Source organism: Marmota monax, unplaced genomic scaffold (genome assembly GCF_021218885.2).
Source record: "Marmota monax isolate L192 unplaced genomic scaffold, Marmota_monax_Labrador192_F-V1.1 WCK01_AAM20220418_F8-fsc00024, whole genome shotgun sequence".
Taxonomy (NCBI): domain Eukaryota; kingdom Metazoa; phylum Chordata; class Mammalia; order Rodentia; family Sciuridae; genus Marmota; species Marmota monax.
In genome coordinates this window covers 32,756,091-32,769,409 of record NW_026695224.1, presented here as the reverse complement: position 1 = coordinate 32,769,409, position 13,319 = coordinate 32,756,091, and the positions used below count along the sequence as shown (strand labels likewise).

Here is a 13,319-nt window from a genome sequence, read left to right as displayed (position 1 = left end):
CCAGCCAGCCACAGTCACAGGTATGCTGGGAGTCCATGTGCTGGTGTGTCCCCAGGGACCTGGTGTCATGAAGAGGCACACAGAGCCTGACTGCGGGGATCTGTGCAGTGCTGCATGGAGACGTCATGCCCGCAGTGGCTCAGCAGAGTGCCCTGGCTGCCCTCAGCCATCCTGCCCACCTGCACTCTCCCCTGTGCCTTTCTTTGCCCTGCTCACACAGGACATCTCCCACAAAGAACCCTCCCCATGGGCAGCAGGGCCCAGCAGTCACTAGCACCTGCAGAGCCCTCACTGTGGGCATGGGCAGCGTGTCCTCAGGTGTGTTCTGCCTGCTGCGCTCCCTGTGGTCCCACCACAGAAGACCCGGCTGGCCTGGCACAATCTTGAGACCCTTGCTTGTCACCAGTCTGCTTCCCTGATCCCCGACAGGTGTGAGTGCAGAGGGACCCAGCAGAGCCACTTTGCCGTGGGAGTCCCTGGCCTGTCCTCTGACATGCTCCATGGGGAGAAGACAGGATCCAGGGGTGGCCAGGGCGTGTGGGTGCTGGGGAGAGCCGCCTTTGCGCATCTCTTTGCCTGCCTTCTGCGCCGGAGGAGGCTGTGTGGGGCCAGTGGGGCGGGGAGCAGGGCTCTGGGGGGGCACCACCCGGCTGCTGCAGATGGGGCCCCACAGGGCGCCCCTCCACAGCCCAGGAAAGGTCATGCAGCCCTGTGATGCCGGCAGAGGGTGGATTTCAAAGCCCCTCAGAATTAAGAGGTTTTCCCCACGGCCTGGAATTTCACAGCCCAGTGGCCAATTTCCAAGTCATGCACATTAATGGGCAGCTAATGAGGGACCCACCGGCAGGGACAGGAAAATGCCCCTGAGCCCCCAGAGCCAGATTAAGGAGTACAAAGTCCCCAGCCGCTGATGAAGGGCTCTTTATCTTTGCTCTCAGGAGGCCAGGAGTGGGCAGAGAGCGAGCCTCGGTTGCTCGCAGGGCCAGGGCAGGCTGCATGAATGCTGCACGCCGCTTCCTCTGGCCCAGGCTGTTGCTGTTCTGCTGCCCGCCCTGCCGTGCCCAGCAGCATCGCCCAAGGTTCAACGACCTCACTCCAGTGAGAAGGACAAGGAGTCGAAGGCAGGAAAGGCCTTTCCCAGCAGTGCCCGATCCCAGGCCCCAGCCGGGGGCCTTCCTGGGAGCCTTGGCACAGGGAACCCCCGTGAAGATGGAGCCGAGGTCGGAGCAGTGTGGCCTCCTCCAGGGAATGCCCACAGCCCAGAAGCTGGAAGAGGCAGGAGAGGCCCTCTAGAACCCTCAGAGGGAGCACCACCCTGCTCACACCTGGACCTCAGATTGCTGGTCTCCAGAACCACGAGAGAATAAATGCCCGTTGTTTAAGCCACCTGGTTTGTGGTGCTCTGTTACAGCAGCCACAGGAACCTAAGGCAGAGGCCGGGGTCAGGGGAACCCAGTGACTCTCCCTTTCTCGTCTTCTCTTGTCCGTGTGCTCACTCACTCATTCATCCAACCTGTCCCCAGCACTGTCAAGAGTCAGAGGGGCAGGGAGGTGTGTGGCATTGCAGCCTTCAAGGTGAGATGCTGGGCACCTGTCACGGCCCTTGCCTGAGCCCAGGCCCTGTTGTGTGCAGCAGGACCATGGCAACATTCTCAGTGTTTGAGGTGGACGTTCTCGAAAGCTGGGCTCTCAGCCCACACACGGTGGCAGCCCAAGTGCTGTGTGTGTCCTGAGCTCCTGGACCTCCAGCCCTGCTTCCTTCAACCTGTGCATGCATGCATGCTGAGAAACTGGTCACAGCTGGTCAAGCATATATTAAGCTCGGCTGTGTGAGCCTTAAGGAGGTAACCAAATCAGAGGGTGGGACCTTAGGAGCACACAAGGAAAAAGCCTTTTGAGGCCCCCCTGGTGTCTGACAGGTGTGGGCTGGCCGGATGGGTGGGGCTCTGGGCATTGACATAGCTTACAGCCACGGTTCCCACAGGAGGTCCCCAGCCAGCAGCCTTAGTAGCACTGGGAACTCATCAGAAACGCAGGTTCCCAGGCCCCAGCCGGACCCGCTGGGGCAAAAGCACTGGGGAAGGGCTGCAGCCAGAACACGGCTGCCCCAGGGGACTCGGGTACAAGGGAGTGTAAGAATGGGAGGGGGCTGGCTGCCAGGAACCAACAGACTCCATTTCAAGACCGGACTTCGTGTGCCTCTTTCAGAGTGGGGCCAGTGCCACCTTTCTGCCATCTGAAGAGGGGGTCCCCTTCCAAGTGTGGTTCGGGACCAGCTGCAGCTGCCTCCCCATCAAGCTTGTTAAAGGTGAGGAGTCTGCCCCGTGGCAGGCCTCAGGTGAGAGGGAGCCCAGTGCTGGAGGAGCTCCCAGGGCAAGCGGGGGAGGGAAGCCCCTGGCACCCCACGTGGCACACCTGCTACAGATGAGGGTCTGGCCAGGAGTCACGTTGCCAGTCCGCGGCAGGCTCAGCTCAGAGACCTCCACCCCACCCTCAGGCTGGGGGCCTCACAGGGGCCCCTGAGGGCGGGGCCCTGGAGAAGCCAGCTGAGCTCCTTCAGAGCCCTGGGAAGCCCCACCCCGAGGAGGGGCCTGTGGGGGTATCTTAAGATCCCTGGTGAGGTCAGCTGTCTCAGAAGCTGCAAACTCTTGGCAAGGTGGCTCTGACCCCTCGTCCCTGTCTCCCTGGGCTTTGGGCCCTGACCCCACATGCCCTCTGGGGCCCCCTCCGTCATCAGCGGTCAGCCCATCCCCAGCTGAGGTGGGCTCTTTCTCGGCAGCCCTCCCTGCTCAAGCAATGCAGCAGAGGCAGCTGGAGGGAGCCTGAGACCTGTCCCTGGTGGCCGGGACTGTCTGGCCCCTTAGCGTTGGTATCTGTGGTAAGGACCAGGGCTTGGGGTGCCATGGGTGCAGAAGGTTGGAAGCTTGGTGGTGGTGGAGTGGGCTGAGGGTGGATGGGGGAGGGAGTTGGAGGACTGAAGCGGGGGAAGGACAGGGGGTCAGGATCACCACGGGGTTCAGAGAACAGAAGTGAGAATAAACGGGTAGAAAGTGGAGGGGTGAGGGCAGAGGTCACGGAGCTACTGCCTGTGTGGCGCTTGGGACAGGCCAGGCCAGGCCGAGGAAGAGGGCTGCGGGGTGGGGTTGACCTGGGCTTTTAGCTGACCTGGAGGGAGGAATCCGAGGTCTTGGGAATGAGACCTTAAGCTGTGAAGAAAGGGAAGGCAAAGACTGCCCTTTCTCTCTGTCCCTCTGCTGTCCCCAGCCATGGAGGGACAGGCCCGAGGAGGCAGAGGCCCTCCAGAAAAGCCCCTCCCTGCCGCTGCCAGCCGCAGCTTGTCCTCTGTGGGCGCCATCTTCATTCTCCTGAAGTCCGCGCTGGGAGCGGGGCTGCTCAGCTTCCCCTGGGCCTTCCACAAGGCCGGGGGCGTGGGGCCCGCCTTCCTGGTGGAGCTGGTAAGTCTCAGGAGGTGCTCTGGAGCCCTGTGTGGCTGCGTGGCCGCTTCGGCCTCCTGGGTGGGATCCGCAGGCTGCTGGCGCAGAGCTGCGTGTCTAGGAACCGGGCCTCTGGGGTCTTGCCCTCTATCTGCTTGGCTGATGGGGGAGGCCACAGTCCATCTCGTGGCCCTGGGCAGGAAACATTCTCCACCGTGGCTGGTGAGGTCAGTCAGAGCCGGGTGGTTCACAGGCAAAGTTCTGAGCACCCCGTGCATGAATCTGGCTCTGCTGCTGGGAAGGAGCCACCTTCGGGCATCCTTTCTCCTCCAGAGCTGCCCAGGCCCCTGCCAGGAGCTCAGTGGGCAGAGGCTGGAGGGCTCCGATGGCTGCGGTGGAAGGAGGTCTAACTGGTGAACCTCAGACTCTTGGGAGTTGTGAAGGCCAGACCTGGGACAGATGGCCAGACTTTGCTGTCCTGCCGTCACTTCGTGGCCACTGGTCCTGGGGGAGGTTCTGGGCCGAAGCTCCTCTCACGCTTCCTTCAACCCCCGAAGGTCTTTACTGAGCACCTGCTGGGTGTCAGGAACTTCTCTGGCACAGAGAAATGTGCTGTGGTCCTCACGGAGCCAGACATGACGGTGCTGGGGTGTGCAGAGCTGCGCAGCTGCCAGAGTCTGTTCCCCCAGCTGCTGGGCAGAGCACCTCAGATGGGTGTTTGATGCCCCAGGAACATCTTCCCACAGTCTGGAGGCCAGAGTCGGTCAAAGGTGTCAGAGGGGCCCACGGCCTCCATCCTCCTCTGGCCCCTGGAGGCCCAGGGCCCGCAGCTTGTGCGTGACCACCTCACTGCAGACTCCACCTCCTGCTTTTGCTGGGGCCCCTCCTCTCTCCCAGAAGGATGCTCATCACTGGAACTGGGGCCAGCTGCATGATCCTGGTGACTTCACCTGAGGCTCTTAACAACATGCTTCAAGACTCTTCGTCGTCATTGACATCTGCAAAAACTAAGTCGAAGTCGCAGGTTTGCGGGTTGGGGCACCATCCCTGCACGTGGTGGACCATTCTCTGCAAAAATGGTGATCAGCAGCACACACAGCACAGGGTACTGTCATCAGAGCTATGCCGAGTGGAGGAAGCCAGATAGGGACACAGAACAGGGGGAAGGGGAGGTCAGGGGTTTCTTCCAGGGAAAGACAGGCAGAGCTGGCTGGAAGGGACCTGCGGACCTTCCAGAGACTGTGGAACACTGTGTGCCAAAAGGAGTGGGTGACCACGTGCATCTCCTGTGCAACTCCGATGACACGGAAGGTCCTGCTCTTGATTCTGTGTAAATTCCATGGGGGGACTGGGAACACATCGCCCTCCGTAGCTGCGGGCAGCCGTGTCGGGGAAGCACACTGATACCAGCAGCTGGCTTCAGATGCGTCCATCAGTGGAGGCTGCGAGCTGCAGAGGCCTGGCCAGCGGGTGGAGACTGAAGCCATGCACAGGAGCTGCTCCTGGCCCAAGCTGGGAAGTGGGTGTGGTGCTCACTGCAGAATCATTCTAACTCTCCTGTATGTTTGGAAATCATGGTAAACAGTGGGGAAAATATTTCAGCCGACATAGAGGGAGACTGGAGCACTGAAGGATGGCCACCACTTCTGGAGCACTCTCCCTGAGAGGGCACTGAGCTAGGCCTGTCCCCTGCCATGGTCAGGCCTGCTGAGGTGGGCAGGCTGTGCCCATTTCACAGAAGGAACAGCAGGGGCGGATGGTCTGGCCCCACACAGCAGGCCACACACAGTTAGATTCTGGGCCCAGGCCTGCTGTTCCTCCTTGGGTTCCTAACCACCGCACACACCCACACCCAGGCGACCCAAGGGCGTAGTTTAAACTCTCTGGACCCCTGTTGTCTCTTCTGTCCTGCTGGGGCAGGATGGGGTCAGAACCCAGGTCTGCAGAGCCAGAGTGGCCATTGGGCTCCACCTGCTCTGCAGCTCTGACTCAGGGTAGGGAGGGGTGGAAGCCCCTCTGGTGGAGGCTGCAGGCTCCAGGCTCCACAGCCAGTCCCCAGCCCTGGCCTCCACAGAGGCCCATTGGAAGACCATTTGGTGGAGGCTGCAGGTTCCACAGCCAGTCCCCAGCCTGGCCTCCGCAGAGGCCCAGTGGAGGCCCTGGGGCTGCTGACCTGAGCATGCATAGTCCCACAGTCTTTCTCTGCAGGTCTCCTTGGTCTTCCTGATCAGTGGGCTGGTCATCCTGGGCTACGCGGCCTCTGTCAGCGGCCAGGCCACCTACCAGGGTGTGGTCCATGGGCTCTGTGGCCCCACCATCGGGAAACTGTGTGAGGCCTGCTTCATCATCAACCTGCTCATGATCTCCGTGGCTTTTTTCAGGGTAATTGGAGACCAGCTGGAGAAGTGTAAGTATCCTTGAAGAGTCAGAGTGGCCCAGGGTACAGAGCCCATAGTAAGTGGGACACAAGATACTGGGCAGGGCCCGAGGGGCTGCACATCCAAGCTCCCAACATGGTGGGGCAGGGAGACTCAAACTGATCATCAGCAGTAGGGCAGTGGTCATGAGCTGAACAGGAGAGACCATGCCTACATGGGATGTCCAGTGGTCGCAGCCCATTTCACAGACGGGGAGATGGAGCCAACTGCAAGAAATCCTTGCTGAAAAAGGCCCAGTAATGCCTTCAATTTTGAAATGCCTAAGTGACATGGACTCTTTCTGGTCCCCTGCTAAGACTTTTCCTCTAAGCACTGCCTTAGCAGCACCTTACCAGTGTCCATATGTTCTGCTCTCATTTTTATACCATTCTGAATATCTGCTAATTCTTGCTGTCATTTATTCTATAACTTATGGGATGTTTGAATTGTGTTGTTTAATTTCCGTTTGTTTGGAAGTTTTTTAGATCCTGTTTTGGTCTGTACCTTCATTATTTTGTGGACAGAGAACTTGGTAATTTCAACTGTTTTTGTAGTGCTGGGGTTCCAACTGCTAGGCAAGCTAGGCAAGCGTTCTACACGGAGCCACACCCCAGCTGTCAGTCTTCTGAGATCTGTTGGGACTTGGTCTGTGGCCTAGCACTTGGTCAGCCTCGGCAGCACTCTGTGTGCTTGTGGGGAGCTGTGTTCTGCAGTTGCTGAGTGCAGCGTGCAGGAACGGGTGTCAGGCCAGGTGGGCAGCAGCCCTGTGCAGGTCTCCTGTGGCAGCCCTGTTCATCTTTTTATCTTGTTCTAGTTATTTTCTCAATAGTTCAGCTGCAATTGCAGATTTGTCCATTTCTCCCTTTAATTCTGTCAATCTCTGCTTCTTGGTTTTTGAAGCTCTGTGATTAGGGACATTCTGTTATCGTTATGAAACATTCTGCCTTATCTCTGGGTGAGTCCACCTTCTCTGCTGTAGATAGGCCACTTGGCTCCCTTCAGATCGGGATGTGTGCAGTACACATTGTTCCTTTTCTTGTACTTTGAACTTGACGGTGGCCTGGAATTTTAAAATGCACTTCTTGTAGACAGCATCTGTTCCGCTCTTGCATTTTTCTGTCATCTTGACAATCTCAAGACATTTAATTGGATTGTTTAGACTTAATTGGAATGTAATTAGTGATAGGGTTGGGTTTAAGTCTACCATTTACCATTTATTTTTCTCTGACCTTTGACCCCTGTGTGAAAAGGTCCCTGGCCATGGGATTTTGGAATTAAGGCCACCATGTCTTAGGAAACACTGTCATACAGCATCACAGTTGGTCTCCCTGACCCTCCTGGTGGGTGAGTGGCCACAGAGTGCCTTGCTTCTCTCTAGTTTCCTAGTGGTGAACTGCTAGTGCTGTGCTGAGGAGGGCTGAGGACCAGTGTTGGAGCACCGTGACCGTGGTGCTGATCAGGATGTGAGTTGCCCGCTTGACTGGGGTGGAGAGTACCGCCCATGTTTCTGGTTAGGTATTTGGGGATATGAGTTTCTTTGGCAAGCCCAAAGCTCCTGGGAAGGCGAGCTAATTAGATGTTGGGGTGTTTAGGGGAGTCAGTAAGTTGGGTAAAAATGACCACTGTAAGTAATGCTGAGGACCTCAAGAAATATCCTAGAAACTGCACCTCTGAGAAGAATCTGGCATAGCCCTGACACTGAACTGGAGTTTCCTGGCGGCTAGGGAGCTGGTGGGTGAGCGCCTGCTCTTTCCCATGACCCACCTATGAGCTCCGGCATCTGCACCCTCGTAGCATCTCCAGCTCGGAGCACCTGCCCTGACTCTCCAGCTGCAGAAACTCACTGCCTCCTGCTGCAGTGGACGTCCTCTCCTGCCCCTCTGTCCTGCCTCAGATCTGCTCCATGTTAGCCCTCTAGCTGTGGCAGAATAGCAATAGCCCCAGCTTCTCTGTTATCCCTCCCCTGGAAGTGGGTGAGGTCTGAGCACCAAGTCCTCAAGTCAGGTAGGCTCTGGGACAGCTCTGTCCTGCAGATGGGCTGTCAGGAGGCTCCAGAGCAATCACCATCAGCTCAACACCCTTCCAAGATGCCCCGATCCCCACGTGAGGCAGCCCTGGCTGGCTCAACTCTGCCCTAACTCTCCTGATTGGCGACCTGGGTCATGGTGTTCTAGACCACCAAGTGTGGGCTGCTGTTGTGCTGCAGCTAGGCCGTAGAGCAGCTCTCCACCAGAGTCACGGCCAGAAGTCCCCCGCAGGTCCCAGTCTGACCCCAGCCAGCCACCAAGCTCGTTGGCTCACTTGTGCCTTATCTCTGGCAGTGTGTGACTCCCTCCTGCCGGGCGGCCTGCAGCCGTGGTATGCCACCCAGCGCTTCACCCTGCCCACGCTCTCCGCGCTGGTCATCCTGCCCCTGTCCATGCCACGGGACATCGCCGTCCAGAAATACACAAGGTACAGGGGCTGCAGACGCTTCCAGGCAGGGCAGCGTGCCAACTGGGTCTCCCCTTGGCGAATGCTGGCATTAGGAGGGACGAGGGGACCGCTGGGCTCTGGCTCCCCATTTGGAGAAGGGAAGAGATTGAAGCTTGTAGAAACGACACTCGCCCCTGGTGGGAAACGCAAATCTGCAAGAAGCTTGCTGTGACATGACATTGTGTTCTTGAACTGTCACCGACTTGTCCTGCCCACAGCCACACACAGGCACAGAGACACGCACAGCTTTTTCTTGATTTTTTTTTTTTTTTTTTTTTCCCCCTGAGGCTTTGGGTTTACTATTGAAGAAAGGAGCATGGGGCACCTCACCCAGGCTGCACAGGCCTTTCCCCTCAGGGCATGTGAGCAGAGGTAGATTTTTGCCTCTGGAACAATAGACGTGGCAGGCCACAGAGCTTCTGAGCCACGGTCTTCTCCTCTTCCTGAGGTTGACCACTGGTACCCTGACCTGGGTGCCAAGTCTGAGCAGCTGACTGGCCTTTGTTAGTGAGGGGCAAGTTATCATCTCCGAGGACGCCAGTGACATTAAAAACTCCACATGCCCAGCCTCTTGGCCTGAGTGGCCAGTGCTGCTGCCCTTTGTACAGATGAGGGGACGCATGCTCAGGAGGAGAATGCGACCGCGCTGGCCAGGGAGGGCAGGAATTTGGATGCCAGTGTGCACCTCCCTGCGCTGGCTGTCGCCCAGTGTTGGCACCCTGACGCCCACCCGTCTGTGTCAGCACCCTAGGCACCCTGGCCTCCTGTTACCTGGCCCTGGTCATCACAGTGCAGTACTACCTCTGGCCCCATGGCCTCGTGCAGGAGCCCCGTCCTTCCCTGAGGTGAGTCTGCACAGACAGCTCTTCGTGGCCTCCAGAGGGAGGCCCCCGGGGAGCCTGCATGTGGGACTTCTGGGCTTTCCTGCAGGGCCCTGGCCCTTCCTGTGAGGTCTCTCTCTTTCCTTATGCGTGACAAGGCCAAGGAAAGCCCCCTTCCTTCTTTAGAAAGGTTGCAGCCATCCCAAGGGATGACCAGCTACAGGCCCAGGCTACACAGGTGCTGAAGGCCACAGTAGCCTGGGGCTCCTGGCCATGGTAGATGTGTCCCTACAGGGGGATGCAGCAAAACCCAGCAGCCAGGTTACTTGGGCAGAGGGGACCGTGAGGAGGCTAAGCTGGTGGGCCACTCAGCCAGGACAGAAAGTGGCAGAGCACTCGCCTCGCATGTAGAAGGCACTGGGTTTGATCCTCAGCACCACGTAAATAAAATAAAGGAATTGTGTCCATCCTCAACTAAAAGAAATTAAAAAAAAAACAAAAAAAAAAAAACTCGTAGCTGTACTCAGGTAGGGCCTCTGGCATGGTTTAAAATTCATCCTCTCGAGTTGCGAGTGATTTGAGTTCCCCTTCCTTAACAAACGCCTGTTCTTGTGACTTGCAGCCCTCCGCCCTGGACGTCTGTGTTCAGTGTCTTCCCCACGATCTGCTTCGGTTTCCAGGTGAGTTCAGAGTGTGGCCGTTTCCGAGGCTCCCTGCTCCTGTCAGGGAGAAGTCCGAGGACTTGTTCTAGGGTGCCATGGGCTCTCGGCACCCACAGTGTTGGCCAGAGGCTGTCTTCAGAGACTAAGTCAGTGGGTTGGCGTCTGGCTTCCCTGGCGGGTTGTGAATTGTCATTGAACTTGGGAACCTAGTCCTCACCAGCAGCAGCTCCATGTGTACTAGGTTTGCAGCAGAGTGTGGGGACCTGGATCCTGTCCCCCTCTGCAGAGTGCTGACAGACTGTCACCATGCGGGCAGGCCTGGGGCTGCCCTCCTATGCTCCAGGACACCATGCCTGCAGGTGGTTTGTCCCAGGGGCCAGGTGAGAAGGATCGTGTCTCGTGAGGTTCACAGTTTGGAGGGACCAAGTGGCAGAGGCAGGCGAGGAGTGAAGGCAGCTGGTTTGGCCCACCCCCAGCAGAGGCGGGGGCAAGGACTCTGGAAGAATGGGGGTGCAGCCAGGTGGAGGAGGGTCCACCAGGCGGAGGCCGCAGCACAGGGAGCCCCCAGCATGCCGGCCTGGGCAGGCGGAGGGCGGTGGTGGGGGAGGGGCGGCCCACGCCCCCTCCCCCTCTGTGGAACTGGGGCTCCCTGCTCTCCTGGCAGCTGCCACCTTTTTTCGTGGTTTGCTTTGGGGAAGTTTTGCCTCCATCTCCTAAAAACAACCACCTCCCCTCCACTGATGCCACCCCCAACCACAGGACTCCGCAAAGTAAAACCCAGCTCCGAGGACTGGCGCAGTCCAGCTTTCAGCCCCCCCCCCAGCCGGTCTCTGCTGCCGTTGCCCTTTTGTTTTTGAGAAGCATTTTTGGAATATCTGAAACACTCCTGTTTCTCATCTTTATTACCGACTCGGTGCCGCTGCTGGGGTTCCGCCAGCAGTTCAGGCGATTCTCTCACACCCAACATCTTGGGAGATGCGCAGCGTGGATTTGCTGTTGGCTGTGATCTGGTCTAGCTTGGCTGCCCCTCCCGGCCCCGGCCACGGCCACGGCCACATGGTGGGCGCCTGGCCCTGGCTTCACCTTTGTCTTGGCTGCCCCAGCTCTCCTAGCAACCAGGCCGGCTCCAAGGACACCCAAGGACACCCAAGGACACCCGCTGCGCTGCTTGGCTGCCTGACAGCGGGGGCAGGGTTAGGCCAGAGGTGGGGGGAAAAGAGATGATGGAGGCTGAGCAGCTCGGGGAGGGGCAGGTGGGCCTGTTGTCCTCAGGAACGGACCTCATTCAAACAGCCACCAGGCGCAGTTAGCAGTGGACGGTCCCTCCCGCATGGCCTGTGCAGGCTGGGTGTGGGGCCTGAGGAACAGAGGGGCTGCCCGGATGATTCCAGCCGCCCAGGCCTCCCTGGGACTTCTGGGTTTGGTTTTACCTCTTTGTTGAGGGGCAGGTCACTTATTGTATGACCCGCCCTTCTGAAGCACACAAGTTGACGGAGTCACAGGCCTACAGCTGCCACCACCATCAATTTCAGAACATGTTTGTCAGGCCCCAAAAGAGCCCCCTAAGTGTCAGCAGCCACTCTGCCTCCCTCTCCCAGCCCCCAAGGACCTCTGACCTGCTCTGTCCCTGGGTCTCCCCTTATATGCCTTTCATATACATGGGACCAGTGACGTGGCACTGCGTCTTCCCCTCGGCACCATGTTTCCTTCACGTGGTGCGTGTCTGCTCCCTTCCTCGCTGTGGCCCAAGTAGCATCCCACCCAACAGTCAGCCACAGTCTCTGTGTCTGGTGTCCCCACCTCTGCTCGGCCTCTGTCACAGAGCAGCTGTGAGCCTGCACACACCAGCCCCCTCACCCCAACTGCCCTGCAGAGCAGCCACCCTGAGGGCCCCTCTTTGTCACCCGCCGTCAACAGACAGAAGCCCCACGCAGGAGCACAGGGAAGGAGGCTTCCTGGTGCGTCCAGCACCCTGAGGTCTGCCCCCACGTTGGGCCCCGCCGTGCCTCTGCACACAGAACTGAAAGCAGAGCCTGGGATGCGGGGGCACCTGGGGTCTGCTGTGAACAGGGGACGGTGTGTGGAGGAGCACCCTCACGTCACGGCCGGGCGGAACTCCTGGCCGTCTGGGAAGTGTGCGTCCCAGGAGCGCCCCAGCATGGAGGAGCTGCGGGCCTCATCCAGAGTCTGCTGCCCGTGGCGGGGGGCTTGGGGCTCAGCTAGCCTGTGGCCTTCATCTCCTGGGGTTCAGGGAGACCCCAGGGAGAAAGCAGGCACACAGCTGCCCCAAGGGAGGTGCACCAGGGCTCACCCAGGTGGGGCCCGGAGGGATGAGGCCAGTGTGCCGCCCCCACCTCCGAGAGGGGAGCTCCATGACAGGGCACTGTGGCGGGCTTGCTGACACTGTATTCCCAGCACGCACCAGCATCTGAGTGACACGGAGCCTGGGACAGGGAGGGACAAGGGTGGCTGCTGGGGAAGTTGGGAAACTTGGTTAACTAAACCTGGTTAACTATGGTATGGTTGTCAGCCATGCCAGGCTCTGGGCAGCCCCAGATCGGCAAGGTGGCCACAGTCACGATCGTGCAGCTGATGGCTGCTGAGCACCAGACCCAAAGGAGCACTTGTTGGGGCCAAGTGTGCGAGGGGACGCTGGGTCCAAGCAGGATGAGTAGGGCTGGGTGGCAGGTCAGCTGCCGAGGGGCGCAGGAGGGCCCTGCTCAGTGAGTGACCAGTGGGGCGGTGGTGAGCAAGGAACCAGGTGATGAGACCCTACCTGGGAGCTGGGAGCCTGGAGTGCGGAGTGTGTGAGAGGAGGCAGCATCCGTCCACCCTGGCTGCTCTGCCGTGCCAGTGCCACGTCTGCCCGAGTGCAACACCCAACCACAGGGGCTCTTGCATCCCCTGCACGGTTTATGTGGCAAGTCCTGTAAGAGGTGACATGTTGCACATGTAGTATTCAGGTTTAAGTCTGCTCCTGAGTGACGCTGTCCACTCCGGGAGGCCCCTCGCTGCCTTTTCCCACCAGTGGCACCCATTCTACCTGAACCACTGTTCCGCCATCTGTCACCTAGAGCAGAGATGCTCCTGAGTGACGTTTGGCCACATCTGGAGACATTTGGGCTGTCACAAATGGGGGCATCCAGGGGATCACAGCTGGAGTGCTACACACAATCCTTCAGTGCACAGAGCAGCCCCCACCAAGAGACTACCTGCACCCACAAAGCCAGTAGTGCCGAGGTCGGGAACCCTGCTACAGACTTGTCTGAACTTCACCCCGCGGCATGCTCTCCCGCCTGGCCCTGTGTTCATGGTGGCATGCCTGCGAGTCTTCGGGGCTCAGGTAGAGAGCTGGGCTCCATCTTTTTGGAGCCATGCAGTCTTGCCTGTGTGAGTCTCCCGTGGTCTATTTATGTCTTCTGCTAATGCTGGACACACAGGGTGCTCCCCGCCTTTGGGCAGTATTCCCAGTTGTTCAGGTGGTCCTGACGCCTGCTGACCTGAGTCTCG

At 58.9% G+C, this 13,319-nt stretch overlaps 1 protein-coding gene across 1 annotated transcript in view; it reads left to right on the top strand.

Moving 5' to 3' along the window:
- The first annotated feature begins 584 nt into the window (after positions 1-584).
- The window catches only part of Slc38a8 (solute carrier family 38 member 8), a 22,844-nt gene continuing 10,109 nt past the window's right edge, over positions 585-13,319 (top strand). The window contains exons 1-6 of the mRNA XM_058576048.1: positions 585-2,878; positions 3,265-3,455; positions 5,643-5,841; positions 8,173-8,305; positions 9,070-9,171; positions 9,770-9,827. Of these exons, the coding sequence (XP_058432031.1) occupies positions 3,267-3,455; positions 5,643-5,841; positions 8,173-8,305; positions 9,070-9,171; positions 9,770-9,827 (681 nt within the window). The 5' untranslated portion in view covers positions 585-2,878; positions 3,265-3,266. The remainder of the gene's footprint in view (positions 2,879-3,264; positions 3,456-5,642; positions 5,842-8,172; positions 8,306-9,069; positions 9,172-9,769; positions 9,828-13,319) is intronic.